Raw genomic sequence first — 18,007 nt, forward strand, 5'->3', positions numbered from 1 at the left:
GTAGCGACAGGAGAGGTGAAGGAACAGACCTGATGACCGAAAAATGGAACAGATGGGGGAGAGCGATAGAGAGCAGAAGCAAACACTCTTTCAGAGTGTTTAGTAGAGCTATAAAAGATTAAATCCTTCATTGCCTCTTCTGCATGTGTTATGTATGCTTGTTTCAAGTGGTTTTGATGTATGTCTCTCAACCTTTGAAAATAAGCTTTAAATTTGTTAACTTACCTGAACACATCTAACTATCATCATTAGTAAATCTGAAGTATTCTGGAAAGTGAGATTAAGTGCTCTGAAAGCTCTCGTGCGGGAGAGGTTTTCAGAAGTCTCTAGTTCAGAAAGGAGACTAGAGACCTGTAAAAATGAGGTTTCTTTTGTAGTACCTGAAAAGAAAAATGACCCCAAATGACTTATCATGCTTTTAAAAAGCATTGCATCAGTAAATTCTATGCATCAATTAACATGGGAAGCTGTTTTTAAAGAGACTGTTGAATTCCTAATACTTGCAGTTACCAGCTGCCAGTTAGATATTAGTCATTCTCATAAGTCCATACAAACAAATTGCTTACTAGAATCAACAGCAATCTGAATTTTCTCTGAGCTGGTTATTGGGACAGCATCGAAAGACAGTTGGTTAAAAAACTTAGTGATCTGGTCAGCTAATAATACTTACAGGTAAAAGGTACTATATGCACTGAAAGCATTTGAAGGCAACTTGCAATCCATTAGTTGACTCTTAGAGAATCCATACAGAGCAAGCATTGCCATCTTCATTGTATAAACTGAGAGAAGTTACTGTCTCCGTAGTAGAGAAACCTGATTTCCTCTGAGTTCTGTTCTTTTTTGATTTGCTAATTACATGTCAGTTGCTCTAACTTCTCACTGCTGGAAAGTATTTAGGGAAGATTAATATCGTGGTGTTTGGACAACTAACTTTGTTAACACACTTCATATTAACATGCTCAATATGCAATTTTAACTGCTTTTGAAAACATCCTGTCAGATGAAAAGTTACATTGGTTTTGGTCTAATTAGAGGGAAATGATTAAATGTGGACCGCAGCTGATACTTCACCGTGACCTTATTTTCTGCATCTTTATTTGGAGTGGAGAGGGAAAGCAAGGAGTAGGAGTCCTGTTTCTTCTAGACAGACCGACCACTGCAACAAATTCAGGGGTGGACAGCAGAACAATGTGAAGTTGTTAAAGCCTTCCTGAAAGCTGGTGGATAGGTAGAGAAAAGGTAGCAGCTTTTTTTAGTGGAGGCACAATGTGATTTGATCTTTAATATAGGGCACCAAAACCATGCTGAGGGGGGCTGGTCAGGAAGGGAGTAGTATCTCCTAACTGATAGGAAAACTTCAGTGGGAATTTGTGAGTTCTTGTGCACCAAACAAACCTGCAAATTTGTGGGGGGAGGGGAAGAACCCACCAAAACCCTAACAACCTTAATTTAGATGCTTTCAGCACCAGCTGTTAATAATCTATGCATTAAACATTTCATGTTACTTTTTAGAAAATGATCTGTCCTGAGAAAATGTATTACTTTTCCTCTAATTTGATAAGTGATTTTTTTTTAATTATAGAAATGTTTCCTTACCTCCTTTCCTATTAAATTGCAAAAGATGTGTTTTTGCATCATTTTCAGTTTGCGTTTGCTAACTACTAGTGTTTCAGGTTTGTGAATTTCATATCACCACCCAAGGTTCACTTACAAAAACCATATCCAGGCTGTAGGGTTCTTACAGGTTTCTCTTTTAAAGATCTGCACTCCAACTCCAGTCCAGGTGCCAGTGATCCACTAGAATTCTACATAGAAAATGCTACTCAAGTATTTTCAAAACAGTCATTTCTGTACATGCAAGCAAAGTGACAGAAGGAAGAAGGAATGTGAAAACTCAGAGTTCGACCAAATTCTAATTTTTAAATTAAAATTGAGTAACCTAGCAGGATTCTCTACCCCCCGCCACAATATTTGACATACGAAGGTAGTGTCTTTAAGTGGAAGCTCATTTAACAAATGAACCGGTACTATGAAGACTTTCATCGTTCCAGTGATTTCAGACTACCTATCTCTGGTTGCTTATTCTGTAATGTGACTTATTCCAGCAGACTTCCAATAGATTTTCCTCTGTCGAGGAGCATATTAAAAAGTTCTAAAAAATTGGCGGGACTATAGTTGCCTCCTTACCTCGGAAAGAAAAAGCCCTCTCTTCTCAGTTTACTGAATTAGAAGCATACATTCAATGTCAAATTCAAAAGACGCAGATTAGAGGATACATTTACTGTCTAGCAAGATTATATAAAGCTAAGACTATTTTCAGAAGTAATCCTGAATAGTCCATTGGAATCTTTGAGGTGGGTGTAACTATAGTTAACAATTATGCAACTACATTGCGCACTCTGCTTATTTTTACCTTTAAAATTTGATACAATTGCCTTACTGCTGAATAACTTTAGTTGCTTCTGTTTTATTAATAAAAATCTCTTCTGGTTTTCTTTCTGTGACAGGAGGAGCCTGGAAAATTATGGAAGCAGATGTAGCATGCTCAGTTCCTTTTTCCATAATGCTTGTTTTTCCAGCACCTTATTCAAATATGCTTAATCATGGGTAGCAAATAAATGCAAATGTAGGGCCCTTCAGTGTACTTAACTAATTTCATGGGCTATCTCACTAAGCATCTGATTCTAAGTACAGCCAAAAAGTAGGCTGTTTGGAAGTATCTTTAATACTGTTTTTAAGTACTTAGCCAGTTATGATTTGTGACATTGTTATGTTATTGTCCTGCTCAGTTAATGAGAACTGAATGATTTGGTTGCCTCGATTGCACTGGATTTTGAGAAACCTATTAATGCAGAAAGCTATTACCAATTTGTTTGTATCTAACACCACAATTTACTCTATATTAGCCTTTGAATTACAAACCACTACATGTATTCTTCAATTGTGGTTAGAAGCACAATGATACTTTGATGTGATAGATGAAGAATTGGAAAACAGTTTATGGCTTTTTTTTTTTTTTACTTTTGTTCAAATATAGCTCAAACTCTTGCTCCAAAGCAGCATATTTTTAAAGCTTCAGGAAAATAATGGTTGCCAGCTTCACTTCACCAAGTGAAGAAATTACTGAGGTCAGCTACTACAGAAATACTGGAATACAAAATGTTAAAATCTGCAAAACACACTTGATGATTGTCTCTTTTTAGTGGATACAAAGGCTGTAGCCTTTGAAAGGCCACTGTTATATAATGAAAGTGCCTGGTCTAATTTAAGAAAAATGTGGAAAGTATAAGCAAAAAAACTTCTTAGATAAAACAGCCCCTGGGCTTCCAAGGCTTAAAGGATAACATATTGAACTATTAGATACCTAGCACAGAGAAAGTCAAAGTATTAGGAACCCTTCTGTGCAATTTACAACTGATTAGTTCATCAATAAAGAGTAGACAGATGAGTGCTGGTCAAGGTATGACCAACCTACTGCCATTCTTCCATGGTAGGTAGTAATCTACCAGGTAGGTCAGTGTACCTACCACTGTTACTGTAAGCAGGCACTTAATGACCTGTACAGTAACTGATAAGCCAGACTGGGAAGGAAGAGAGGAACTGGGTGCAGCTTGCGGTTTTGTGCTAGTTTGAAATTGAAAACTTGATTCATGTTTCAAGTTTTATAGAGAACTTAAACCTCCCTTGAGCCTAGGTCATGCTGATTCTCAGTAGGACTTGGCATTTTGAGCAGCTGTACATTTCTTTGTTGCTTCAACTAAGGCAAATGATTATTATTAGAGCTGTACTGTAAGCAAGGCTTTTAATTTCACAGAATCACAGAACAGCAGAATGGTTGAGGTGGGCAGGGACCTCTGGAGATCATCTAGTCCAACCTCCCTGCTCAAGCGGGGTCATCTAGAGCACGTTGCCCAGGGTTGTCTCCAGACGGCTTTTGAATATCTCCAGGGATGGAGAGTCCACAGCCTCTCTGGGCAACCTGTTCCAGTGGATTTGTTGATTATATATTTTATATATCTTATATATATCTTTAAAAACTACTGAATCATCTGAAACCACTGTCTGAAGTTTTCCTGGGACCTGCAGCTTCTCAGTAAAACCGCTACTCAAGTTCACTTAGCGAAGTGAACTTCGCTACTCTGGATTACCTGGACCAAATATTCCTGGAAGAACTGAGTGTCCCCAAATGGGTTAATCCACTAGTACTGCAAGCATGACTCTGCTGAAGCTTGGCCTGTTAGCAGAAGTTTGAGCCAGAGACTTATCTAACAAAGCATCAGTTCAATGAACCTGAAAATTTTCAATAAAGATTTAGATTTGACTAGGTGTTTTTACAAATGTGATGATCCTCCTGTCTCTTTTTCTCTAGCAAAACCAGGAAAGATCAGACTTTACATGTTTAGTATTTCTACTGCAAAAGTAAGTAGGAGAACACACTTCACCCTTAAGAAGTTTGAGATGTTTAAGAGGTCAAGTAACTTCAGTTAGGATCTTCAGCAGTTCAGGATCACTAGTATAAATACAGTACCTGAAGTTTGTCTCTTGGTGAGTATTTCTCCTTGATAACTCTTCTCCAGTTAAAAGAAATTGAGAGTGACCATACTGTCCTACACTTATAATTGGGGTTTGTGTCAGATCCAAACCTGGCCACCTCTAGTATAAAACCACAGAGTTGAACTCCTCTGTCAGTTCCAGCTCATGCTGGAAGACCCGCTAAAGATTCAGAGTACTGGTTCAGGGTTCCTGGGACTGTACTCCTAGCAGACCTTTTTTTTGCAGAATGCCTGAAATGCCTCTAAGCTGCAGATTTCTACTGAGCAGGCTTTACCATGACTGACTGCTCAGCTTCTTACTTTCACCTTTCTCTTTTGCACTTTGCTCTCTGAAATCCAGAAACTGAATCAGGCTTGAACCTCACTTCATTAGTTTTGTAGATTTGTAATATGAAATAGGAAAGATTAGTATGTGATTGGCAGTTTTAAATATAGATGAGGAGAAATAAAAAAGTTAGTTTCTGCCTGAGGAAAACTAGATTTGTTTTAGCAACACGGAGATGACGATTTAACTTACCTAGTAGTGCAGATGAAAAAAATTACCTGCATGCTTATAAACATAATTACCAAATTACTATAAATTACCCAAGTCTTAAAGGTTTTGGTACTTAAGCAAGCTTTGAGTCAGTTTTTCTTATTTGTCAGGAAAACCAAAAACTTATTGTATTACTTGAAGTGTATGCCATATTCAGAGCTGTATCTGGTTCAAAATTTACAACTCTTTTGGAAAAGGAATAAAAATTGTTCCATGGTCCTGTCACAATAAATGCCTATTTCTTTTTAAAACTGAAAGTACTAATTGTCCATTCTTGGGAGGTGCAGTTGAACATGAGAGTCAATTTCTGAAGACATGGGACTTTTTAGAATCCTGTACTGTGATACTTAATACTGGCTAGATGATTTCACCTGTAATGGTGATAACAGCTTAAAATTCAAACTTATCTTCTGTGTTTAGCTGCTACTTTCTAAATCCATTTGTTTGATGGATCTTTCTGTAGAAATTGGATGGAACAGAAACCAGACTTGTTCTCATTTTCCTGCTGCTTAGGGGAGGTGGTGGCAACACATGGCACAGTGACATGACTTAATTTGGGAGATTATTCATTTCTAGATTTATGATTTTCTGCTTCTGGTCAGGTGGTTAGATTATTAATTCAGGAGAATAAGTTAAACAACTAATTGATCTACCAATACATTAATCTCATCCTGCTGCAGTGACAGTTCAAGATAATGTGAAGCTTAGTGCTGTAAATTCAGGATAGGCTTAGTAACAGCTATATATATGTGTGTGTGTGTGTGTGTATATACATAGTCTCCAAAATGCATCTGAAAAGATCCTATTTATCTTAATGTAATGAGGTAAAATTTAGAAGATGCAGCCAGAGCAAAGCTGTGAATGGAACGAGATCAATATTCACGACATCGTTACTGTGTTTCCCTGAGAGCACGCTCTTTTATCCTAGTGCTTAGGGTAGCAAAGGTGATTAAAACTTCTGTGGCTTTTCTTCTCCTTGTACTCTAAATCAAGAATCAAATTCACATATGTAGACAACGGGGGATATTCTGACCTTACTTGGCTTCATGTTTCTTTTGTATTTGTTGCTGCAAGCCATGCCTTAATTGCAGAGCATTGTTACTTGATGGTATTACTTTAGGAAAATAATTCTACTCTTCAAAACATGTGGTGTGAGATTTACCAGAGATGAGAATTAGGCAAGCAGTCAAGCAAATGTCTCCTGCCTAGAAGACTCTTAAAGGAGTGATAGAAAAAAATTATCCTTGCATTAAAAAGAATAATGCAGGAAGATAGGATGAGAAGAGCTTTTTCCAGCGTTCAGTGTTGGCCTTCTCTGCTGCATGTTGTTAAGGAAAAAATTCCTAAATAGAGCATGTTTTGTTCATCTTTGTGTTTTCCAGTGAATACTGCTGGAAGCCTGCTTTGCAATATCCCTCTGCTGTGATGTTAAAAAGCACTGCTGAACTTGTGTCTAAACGTATTTTTGGCCAGTTTGTCCCTGTTTTTTCATATGCTAATGCACGTAGAATAGCGGTCTCGTGTTTATATTCATGTATTTTATTTTTCAGCCTTGCATGCTGTTGAGGTCAGATTAACACGGCTGCTGCAGTTGTACTTGTTATTTTTTCCCACTCTCCGTGAATACTGCTGCTATTACGTATCTGTGTGATGTCACCTTTAGCTGATTGCCTTTGTTTTTTGATGTGTCATTTCCTGTGCTGTCTGCCCTTATTCTCTCTTCCGTGGATAAAGAACAGCATCTTTCTTCCATCCGTACTTTCCAGTTTCCTTTTCTGTTATTAGTCTTTCCTAATAACCAGTGGAAGGAACTATTTACCTGTAGCGCAGAGCTCAGACCTAAATATTTCCCCTCACCTTAGCTTTTTACAACTTCTTAACGCTAAGATATTCCCAGCACACTGCAGTTTGAAGTTCCTGAGCTCTGTAGGACTGGCATTTTGTTTTCTAGCCTGTCTTATCAGTCTTCAGTTTAGCAATACCTGGAAGTAGGTAACAGTTTAAGTTTACAGGTCTCTTGTGATTTATAGTAGATTCCTTGTACTGTACTGGCAGACTTAACATTTTTGTAACTTTTTTAGTTTGTGTTAGTATGCCTAAATTTTGAAAGCATATATGCTACTGCCCCGTGATGTTCAGGTTTTTTTTGTAATTTGGAGAGGCTTCTTTCAGTATCATGGTCCAAACAGGTCTGCTTATTCTATGGGCAGGAGGAAAGGAAGGTTAGAGATAAAATGAAGTATAAGTATTACTTTGGATGAGGAAAAATTACTTTTCTGTAAAATATCAGAGCTGCATTGTTCCACTTCATATGAATCTTAATGAGGATTTTTTTTTAATAGAATCTAAAGAAAGCTCCATATGCAGAGGAGTTTGCAGAGTTCTTTACAGAGTTGTTATCAGGTGTTTGGTATAATTCCATTTTTCTTCAGGTGAACTTAGTACTCAGACCAAATTATCACTCTGCACAGATTGAAATATCAACTGAAGTCAATACTGGTCTGTAGTAAAAGTTTTCTTTTAACATTTTACCAAAGAGTACCAATATTTAGTTTAAAGATATCTAACTGATCTGTAAGGATCTCCACTAATAATAAAATTAAACTGCCATTGTAATTGTCTGAACTTTGTCCTCAGTTATTTGAACACTTAAAAGTGTACCTAGTGCAGATCAGTACTGTTTTTCCCTTGAATGTTCAGGCACCTACAGGGGCAGAAGAGTGTTTGTGCACTTTGCTTAGGCACTCCAGCCATCCTTGTGCCTTGCTTATGAAGGGGTTGTGGAAATAGATGCTGCTTAAATGCTTTGCAACTGTTTTTATGAGTGATAGCAGTTTGAAGATGGTGAACATGGTTCACTGTTTCTTCTTGCCTGTAGTTGTGAGCTTAGCTAATATAGAATAAGTTTGAGGGGAGAGGGAATTCCCATTATTCTCATCTGATTTTCTTTCTTCTCTGCAAATTGACTGTTCTACTTATTCTCAGATGTTAAAATCTGGGAGTGGCCTGTCAACTCCTTCTCATTTTGAATGACCACCTTGAACTTCCTCCAAAGGGTAGAATTTGCAAGTTGCCTTCATTTAGAAGCTAAACAATTAAGTGAAATCTAAGGGTCTTTTTAATGGAACAGATGGTAAGATCCAACTCCGGCGTTGATCTGTAGGCCTGTCTGAAGAGGCAGGCTCAGAAGTCAAGGCTGTTCTGCAGTTTGAGCTTTTCTGTATGTCAGAAGTTTCTTCCAGACCCCTTTTGGGGAGATGAATGTGCATGGAATGATTAAGCTGTCTGATCTTTGCCTTCACCTCCTTGGTAATAGAAAGGGATTAGTGGTTTCAGTCTGTCTTATTCTTTATGCTCAGTACTGCAGAGCTCCTTAGGAGGCAGTATTTGTGATCATTTTAGTATGACATTGTGATCCTGCATATGACCTCTGACCACAAAGGCTGTAGGTACTTTTCTGATTCTTTGGAGGAGTTGTATGAAAAGCAGCTGCCTATTAGCATTCATATTTGATATGCCCTTCATGGTTTGGCTCAGGCATGCTGTCACTCTCTGAATTCTTAAACAAACCCCAACTTTTGAGTTAATGATTGATCACTGAGCTCTAGGAGGATGTGGCTGGAGATGTGCAAACTATTTTAATTTCTGGAGCCTTTTGCAAATTAGCATGGTCAGTAACCCCATAGATGTAGCTTATCCATTTAAACTTGAGGCCCGAGCTTTTATTTTGTTGTGTTGCCTAATGATACCTGCTTATTTCTCTAGAAAAAAAAATTCAAATAGGAGACCTCTACGCACTTAATACCAGTTCTTTATGCTGCTCTTAGCAAGAGTAGTGGTATACCACAGAAGTTTATTTCAGCCAATCATCTGGATATCAGAAGCTTATTTGAGTTTTCTCCTCTTCTATTTTTTCTGAAGCTATTGATGAAATAATGTACTATATCTAAGACAAATACATGTTACAGAGCAGATTTGATTCTACAGCAATAAAATTATTCATCTCTCTTGTTGTTAGCAATACCGATGAAATGCTAGCTGTATATTTACTGCTGAAGTTGTTAGCTCAAATGCGTACAAATGGTCATACAAAGAATTATTGCTCTAAGTCATTGTTCTGAGATAAAAGCTCTCTTGGACCAAGTTGAAAGGGAATATGCTGACAAATGAGGCAAATGAGGTAAATAATTGCAAGATGGAGTTTGCAGTTTTTGTTGTGTAGGGAAGTAATAGTCTGTGGAAATAGTCTGAAAAACATATGCTGTAACAACAGTTTGCTTGTCAGGTGTTTGTTGGCAAGAGTTTAATCACAGCAGATATTTCTAGAGGAGGCATGAATCAGAGCTTTGATTTTGTAACACAGTTATTGTTATTCAGAGGTTATATGCTGTGGATTTCCTGTTCCTTCTGGTAGTAAAGCAATGGCAGTTTGTGCTCCAAAGAGCACAACTGGAAATCTCTATGTTAGCAAACCAAAGCTAGAGTATTCAGGGACAAATTTTAACTGCAGGTGGTGAATATCTTCTTCCTCTCTCCTCTAAACAGAAAATGCGAGGCTGGCAGTAGACCCAGCCAAGGGCAATGTCATAACTGGCTCAAGTTTTGCGTACTCTTTCCCCTCCCTGCAGTTAACTCAGCAGCACCTTTCAAGTTCCCAGTGCAACACCATGCATTCTTAAGGAGCTAGGGAGATGTATAGGAATGTACCAGCATTGTAGTTGGGGAGTAGAAAGAAGAGGTTAAGGTATGTGAAGAGGTTAATAGGACATTACCTGCCCCTGCCCCCAAACTAGTACTAACAACTTTTATAGAGGTGGCTGGAAAGCTGTATGCGGATGTTTTCTGATCGCCTCAATGCTTATCTTTGTTAGTGATCCAAAGCAGCTGCAAACTACTGGTACTGTCTACCTGTACTGCTGTTGGTGGCACCCAAGCAAAGTAAGCCTGGGAACCCTTTCTGTTGGAGATATTTTCCTGATGCCAGCTCTAAGACCAGCTAAAGACGACGTTTCTGCTAATAGTGATTCGAAACAGACGTTGAGCAGGACAGAGCTGCGGTTCTAGTGTGGCCACTTCCACTGTGTTTTCTGTAGTTTCTTCAGCTGTGAGTCTGTCTTTGCATTTATCTAGTGGCTGGATTTCTTGACATCAGTGGGTGACCCAACAAATGCAATCTTTCTAGATCTGCATTGGATTGCAGTTAAGTGGCACTGTCACATACCAGCTGTGAACTTCAGCTGACGGGAATGTATACAAAGAAGTAACTACCGGAATATTTAAAATGCGTGCTTTTTCTTATAGCTTGTGTTTATACTACCCAAGAGCACTCATTGTAGTGGCTAGTTACTTAAAAATCAATTTCTGCCTTACAGCTTGCCTTGAAGGGATCTAACTATGCCGGTCTACTGGAGCGACATCGCATTCACTCAAAAAATGTGGAGCATGTTGTAGACAGCTTACGGTAAGATCGTATGGGTACTGAGGATTTCAGGAACAGTGCAAATTCCAATGGATTGTGTTAAACAATGGAACAAGCTTTGTGTGGCGAGTGCTAATGAAATAGGAATACTGAAAATAGGGTGATGTAGATGGACAGTAGTTCCTGAAACAATCTTAATGTGAACGAGCTCAGTACGCTTAACTAACACACTGCATTATTACCTTGAAAGCAAATTGAAAAGATGTGAAGGACTTGTGTGAGAATCAAATGCTCATAAACTAAATACTGCTGTAACTAGTCCTTAATTACATGTCAGTTTTTCAGAAGGATGGGACAAGGAGCAATATAGGACACATTCAGGCTTTTTCCTGCACTTTATAGGAACGAGAGGATAGAAGTCCGTCTTGTTAAACGTCGTGAATATAATGAAGAGACAGTTCGGTGGGCAGATGCTGTTATATCAGCAGGAGGTATGACTTTATGGTGGGAAAGTATTTATTTCGGTATGTTTTCATAGATAAAGTTTCAAATTTTGCAGTGTGTGAAGCATGTAGAAGAGGTATGCCCATTTTGGAAATTGATTGCTGATGCAGCTGTCAGAAAATAGGAAAAAATGCAATGGTTGTGACCATCCTCTCCTCCTCTAGTATTTGTAGCATTAGGAGGTGATTGCCAATGCTTGCCCACTTTGGAAAAATTTAGTATCGTCTTGTGTAATGCTATTGTGAAGTCTATCGTTCTCAACTGAAGAGGACGAAATGTTTGCTGTCATATGAATGCATATAGCCCTAAACCCTACTCTCCCATTTTAGGTGTGAAAGACTAACGTTTTACTTTTGCCTTCCCAAATATTTTCTTACTTTCACACTTATTGCAGTGACTGGAGTATCTAATTGGATGGTACAGGTAAAAGTATGTAACTTCTGAGCAGTCTGTGTAGCTGCTCAGAGCTTTTCAAATGACCAGCAGAGAAACTAACCTGATTCTTTCTTCGTAACATTGGGTGGCAGCAGTTTGTTCAGTTTGTGTTTTGCTGTTGTTCAGCTTTATTTTGTTTTGCTGCAAGTACTGCAATGTGTTCCTGGGGTCTGATTCATGGTCAGAAAAGCGATGAGGTGCAGCTCCGTTCTGCCTTTCTCTCCTCCCCCAGAGTCCACCTTCCTCTTGGCTAGTGGTTACCACACTCAGAATTCGTGAGAGAGATGCGTGTTTATACCTGAAATACCCTAATAATATGCTTCTGTAGATTCAGTAGACCCTTCTAAGTTGGAGATTAAAGGGAGGTGTGAATGTTTCCTCTGCCCGCTTGGCTATGGCAACCTCTGGCACAGTTATGAAGCCAACAGCTAGGAAATAGTAATGTTTTAAGCAGCACCATCCAAGTTTTTCAGAACTCGTATCTTGGTGCAAAGACTGTTTTGGATTATAGCTGCCATTCTGCTTAAGGGACAGGAAGGAGATTGCTAGATACCTGAAGAAGCTAGGGGCACTTAGATTTCTATTTAAACAATTTTATCTAAGACCTTTTTTCCCAGTTGTGTGTATTTGGAACCAAATAAGAACTTTAAATTCTGCCTTCTAGCAGAAAACTGCTAAAGCCACTGTTTTCATGCGATTCACAGTAAGATCTGATGTAATATTGTTTCCTGTCTCATGTGGTTCTAATAGCAATATTTTCTAATTTTTTTTTTTTTTATTAAAGAGAATTTCTCTTACCTGCTCTTCTCAAACTTGCTTCTGCCAAATTCAATTGCCTGGGTATGTGTAGCTGGGAGAGGAGTAGTATTTTTTCAATCATTTTTGTCATCTTGAGTTTGGTTGTCACTATCCTATTTTAAATAGTTTCAGTAATTTTCCTGTTCCATTTTATATTTGTGCAACTTCCCTAATCAGTTGTTGATAAAAAAAAAAAAAAGCGGGTCATAATAACGCTTCAATCTGTGAGAGATTGTTTTGTTTGGAATGCTAGAATGTTAAGTGAAACTAATTTTTTCTTTTGCTTTTTTTCTTGTAGGTGATGGTACAATGTTGTTGGCAGCCAGTAAGGTCTTTGATAAATTTAAACCAGTTATTGGAGTAAATACTGATCCTGAAAGGTATGACTACACTTGGGAGAGCAATACTTCATTTAATATCAAGCACGTTATGTATCTAATTTTTCATGATGCTCAACACAGGAAGAGAAGCCTTGAATTTGAAGTTTTGGTAACGTTAGATGAAACTGCTGTGCAAAATGAGAATTCCTTTTAAACTGAAATGGCTTTTCTCATCTTCACAAACAACCTTTTACCCTACAAAATCCAGTACCAGTAAGTATGGTACCGTGTGACTTTATGCTGGCTCCAGAGCCAAGTAGCAGCATGTTTGAAAGGACGTTGACTGTGCAATTATTTCAGTAGTAGGAACTGTTTGGAGTGATAGTGTAACATAACTGATTGTTAATTGAAGTAAATGAATGTATATTTTAAGTAGATATTCCCAGAATGCCTTTTCAGGATGTGCTTTCTTGCTTCTGGTCACTCTGTAGCCCAGTACAAGTGGGTGCCCTTGGACCAAGGTTTGGAGTATGTCTAATAAGATGGGTTTGTATTCTACTTACAAAACAACGGCAGGGGTCTGTTACTTCCCCCCAGGTGGCTTTTTACCTCCCCCATTGGTGTTTGGCAACATAAATGTCTGTTCTAGTGGACTATAGAGATAAAGTGAACCTATTACTACTTTTTTATTACAGAAACATACACATTGAGTTATCCTCTCCGGACTGAAAGGACATTAAGTTACTGCTTATCCAAAACTTTTTAATAAACTGCCACAGCTGTGTTCACACACAAATGTGATGGTGCTCAGAGCCAGTTAACTTGCATTCCTAACCAAAAGCTCCAGGCTACAGGTGGCAGTAGAGAATAGTGACTGGAAAATGCAGAACTCTTTAAAATAATAATAAAAAAACCTAAGAGTGGTGCCTGAATACTCAGAAACTTAATGTGTTTATCAAGAAGGTAAATCCTATTGGAAATCTGATAGGGCCTCAGCAAGTGATGTTTTTTGTTGCTGCTGTTTTTTTTTTTTTCCCCTCACCCCTGGTTCTTTCATGTAAATCATATTATACTTCAGAGGACACTGTCTCCTCAGCCTGTCAATGGCATTTGGTTGTCCTCTTATAACTCCACATCAGTTGCATTCACCTAGCAATAAGATTGATTTGAGCAGGTGGGTACAGTGCATTTGTACTGCCTGATTGGTATAACCTTCAAATGGATGGCAAGTGAAAACTCGGAATTCACCAAAGCTCTGTCTGCTGAGACTTCCAGACTTGAGTTTCTGCTTCTGATGTTCCCTATTAATCTAATCTTAGCTGATGAGAAAGTGATGGCCAAAAGGGTTTAATTCTTTCCAGACCCTACTCCTCTTCCAAAACTTTTCAAATGCAGTGAATAGATCCTCTACAGTATCAAGTCTGAATAGCAGGGTTCAAATAACAACTGCCTTGAAGTTATCGAATATCATTCATGAAAGGGGATTAGTGTTTGGTGCTCTGGCTTGGACATGAAATTCTTTTGACCTTAGGCGTGTCACTTACCTGTCTCTTGTCACTAACTTATCTATAAATGGAGAAAATATTCTTTCTAACTTGGAAGCTTTATTAAGCTGAAGTTCTTTGCATAGAACTATGGTGACAGGAACTATATTAGTACCAACGTATTTCTACAGGATTACTAGATGAACAGGGAGTTTTTAGGGGAAACGTGGAAGAAAGCTCATCATGCCTCCCCCTACTCTTCCTTGGGCCTCAAAGATCTGTATCGTTGCTGATGTGCTATGTATGTAGGAATAGTACAGTATCATAGGTGCAGTATCATAAAGGTCAAAAATCTAGCTTTGCTTCATGTAACCAAAAGAGCTGGTTTTTGTAGGGACCAAATCTCAGAAGTTATATGGTCATTTTCATTGTCTTTATTCCTTTTTTGCTTCCAGATCAGAGGGCCACTTATGCTTGCCTGTGAGATATACACACTCTTTTCCTGAGGCACTGCAGAAGCTTTATCGTGGTGAGTTCAGGTAGGATTCACCGATCTTTGGTTTAAAAAAAAAAAAAAAAACCCATGTATTATGACAGGATTGATGAGGTTCAATTCCTAAGGGACAGATGATGCCTCAAAAATCTTGATGCCTCAAATTCTGTAGATGTGTACCCTATTGAAGAATGGATTTGTGGTTGACAGTGGGATTGTAATACAAAGCATAAAACTGGCTGTGACCTTCAGCAGTTGATTGACTTTTCTGAATTACCAAACGTGTGAAGAAGGAACTGTAGATCTTGTGAATAATGCATTTTTAACACTTGAAAGCATTCTTAGTACAATGATGGGCCATGTTAATAGGTTTACATAATTAGGAGATGGTCAGTGTGATGCTGCTGAGGTTTTGGTGACTTACGTAGAACAGCTTAAATGGTGTTACCAGAGTAATGTTAGTGAGAACTTGTGGTGTATTCTTTTTTTTTCATGCTGAAGTTAACTTGATGCTTCAATACTCACTATTCTTACAAGAGAAGAATCTCACTTGAATTAGGCAGGAAGCAATATGAATTTTTAAAAAGCACACTAGGGGAATTTTTCATAGACTCTTATTTAAAAAGAGATATTCTGTGCTGTATTAACATTCTGGATTGTTTATACAGTGGCAAACCATCAAACAAATAAGTCATTCACATAAAAGCATTGCAAATATTTTTGTTTATGCTTCTAGTATATCTGTGGCTTGATTGAAGTGTAACTTTATTTGTGGCATAGTAGAGGAGGCTTCTAGAATAGGTTAATACAGTCATCAGGATTCATTACAGATAACTGAATGGTGCAGTCGGTGTTACTAAGTTAAAAGGCACTTTTAACTCTGATATCCTGAGACCTGGGGAACAGAAGCGTTAAACTGTCCATCATGTTAAGTGATTTAATTAAATCTGGTAGTGTTAAGGCCGGTAACCTCCTTGATACCATAACTGCTTCTAATGTTTTGTTGGATGCCGTGTTAGACTTTACAGTGCTGGCACTCCTGTTGTTGCTCGTTATGGACATGAAGCCTCATCAGAGCTAAACAGCAAGGATTTTCCTGGTTATTGTTCTGGAATAAGTTTGAAAACTTACATCCCTTAGCAAGGATCTGTTCAGCACAGGGAGCATCTATTCTTGCTGGAGTCTTCAGAGCAACTGTTACGTCACATCCTTTCATTATGTGATTCGAAGCATAGCCAATGTGCATTCCCTATGTATCTCGATGTCGCTGTGCTGTCCTGCTCACCTTAGCAAGGACTTCAGCACAAAGCCTTCTGTATCTGCCTTTGGAAACAGCTGAGCTACTCACAGTAGGAGGAGACTGGCTGTATCTTTGATATTTATTCTCAGGTGGAGACCTGGGAGGTGTCACTCAGAGAACTGTGGAAGTGTCTGCTTGGCTGCAGTAGCTCTGTTTTTTTCCCCTCCTTCCTCAGATTCATATTGCACTCATATCTTTGTGCGTGTCTGCATAGGCCTGAGTTTACAGGGATGTGTGGTAGTGCTAAGGGAACATATTTCCTGCTCCCATGTTAGGGGGAAGTAGTTTACACTTCCTCTCTATGTCCCTTCCCTACAGCTTGTCAGTTTTCATGTCAAGTTTAAGAACTTAAGGAGAAACTTGGGAACCAATGATGAAGACTGAGCTCCGCAGTACTGGTGCATGCCCTTTATGTGACTTCCCTTTTTTGTTTTCCGGTATGAAATATTTTGAACTGGTTTGAGTTACTGAACTGTTTGATCTAAATAGAACAAGTTCAGTCGCAGTCAAAACCTAAGCTGTAGTTGAATATAGATCTCGCTAGTTATAAACAGCACCCTTTGAGGCTTTCAGAACAGGGAAAGTCATTAGTTGCAAGCAAGGTATAAATCTGCTACCAGTTTGAAGAAATTAGAACAGTATCTCCTTAAATGACTCACTGGTGGTGATATGTGTGCATTCTGTTCAAACACAGAGAAAGCAAAACTGAGGGATGAGTTTGGCAGGGAACAGCATGGATTGGGAGAGAGGGACACTGAGACTAGCAGAAGACTTGGAAGTCAGGATGTGGAAGCTCAGCTGAAGCTAATATTTCAAAAGTGAGGTAGAGACTTGGTTGAGAAGTCTACACCACTTGAGTTCTGCCAGCAATATTTTCATTTCCCTTAAATAACAGAACAACATTGAAATGTAAATTGCCCCTAGTTAAAACATCTTCTGGAATATTTAGGCTAGAGTGTTTGTTTCACTGTGAACACCTAAGAACACATTTTACTGGAAGATGTTAATTTAGTGAGCTAACAGTCCCAAGCCCCCCTGCAACAGGAAGGAATTAGCCGAGACTGAAGGAATAGCAGTCTGAACAATGGCAGTGGTAGTTTGTAATTCTTAGGAGAGTAACCAGGAGTAAAACGGGAGGAATGGATTACAACAAAGCGGTCTGAAACATGCTGGGGATGGAAATTGAAGAGATGCAAAGAAAACTAAATTTTCACGGGAGAGAAGGATCAAGAAAACTAGCATTGTTCTGAAAAAATGATCAAGTGCAACCTTGGAATGTAGTTGAAGATAGACTTGAGCTCATTACTTTGCCTTTAGGAAGCAGAAATGTGAGAGAGAATGAAAATTCAGCCAGATTGCAGACAAGGAAGCATACATGTATAGGAATGAAATTGTTCCCTGCAGTAGTGGAAGATCAAAGACATTGTAAGCAACGGGGAAAGAAAACAGCAGACGATACTGAGAGCACCAGACTGACTTTAGTCACCTTTCACTAAGAGCAGTAAGTTCTCAGATTTCACTCTTAGTTCTACTGATAATGAATGAAAATCTCAGGGCAGAATAGGAAGAGATTGGGTTGTTGATGACTTGGCAATCTTTAGATTTATTGGGCCTAAGGAAACTTCTTAAATAGGTGGGTAACTGGATGAAACTGTCTGAAAGAGCTTTTGGTCAGAACTCCTGAAGGGCAGGGAGGTGCCAGTGACTGGAAAAGGGATCGTCTTCATTCTCCAGGGATGTGGCAGTCACCTTAGTGAAAAAGTCTGTGTAAACACTTACCTTGTAGTCCTGTATAACGATCAACATCAAGACTTATTACGAACAAACAATGCCAGGCTATCCGTGTTTCTTTTTATGGCAGTAAACAGTGTAGCACTATCTCAGAATAGTAGCTGTCCTATATGCTCATTTAATAGGAGTTTGGACACATTCTAGCATGAGTCTTGTAAGGAAGCTAGTGTAATAATATCTATCCTGAGCTGCGTGCCTGGCTGCCTAAATTGTACTTGGAGTATAAGGGCATGTAGCTAATTATACTAAGGGCTTATTGAATGCAGCTCTACAGGGATGTCCCTTGGTTTTGGTAGTATCCAGTATTTTCTTTCATGATCTGGATGAAGGAGTAGATAGTACATTTATTTAAGATAAATGCTTGTAATTCATGCC

General features: G+C 38.6%; 1 protein-coding gene across 3 annotated transcripts in view; it reads left to right on the plus strand.

The window, feature by feature from the left end:
* Window positions 1–18,007, plus strand: part of LOC138064264 (NAD kinase 2, mitochondrial-like) — a 38,759-nt gene that overhangs the window by 4,770 nt on the left and 15,982 nt on the right. For all 3 annotated transcript variants that reach the window (XM_068925983.1, XM_068925984.1, XM_068925986.1), the window contains exons 2-5: window positions 10,461–10,549; window positions 10,910–10,998; window positions 12,543–12,624; window positions 14,504–14,587. In XM_068925983.1, coding sequence (XP_068782084.1) covers window positions 10,461–10,549; window positions 10,910–10,998; window positions 12,543–12,624; window positions 14,504–14,587 — 344 coding nt within the window. The remainder of the gene's footprint in view (window positions 1–10,460; window positions 10,550–10,909; window positions 10,999–12,542; window positions 12,625–14,503; window positions 14,588–18,007) is intronic.

This window comes from Struthio camelus, chromosome W (genome assembly GCF_040807025.1).
Source record: "Struthio camelus isolate bStrCam1 chromosome W, bStrCam1.hap1, whole genome shotgun sequence".
NCBI lineage: Eukaryota > Metazoa > Chordata > Aves > Struthioniformes > Struthionidae > Struthio > Struthio camelus.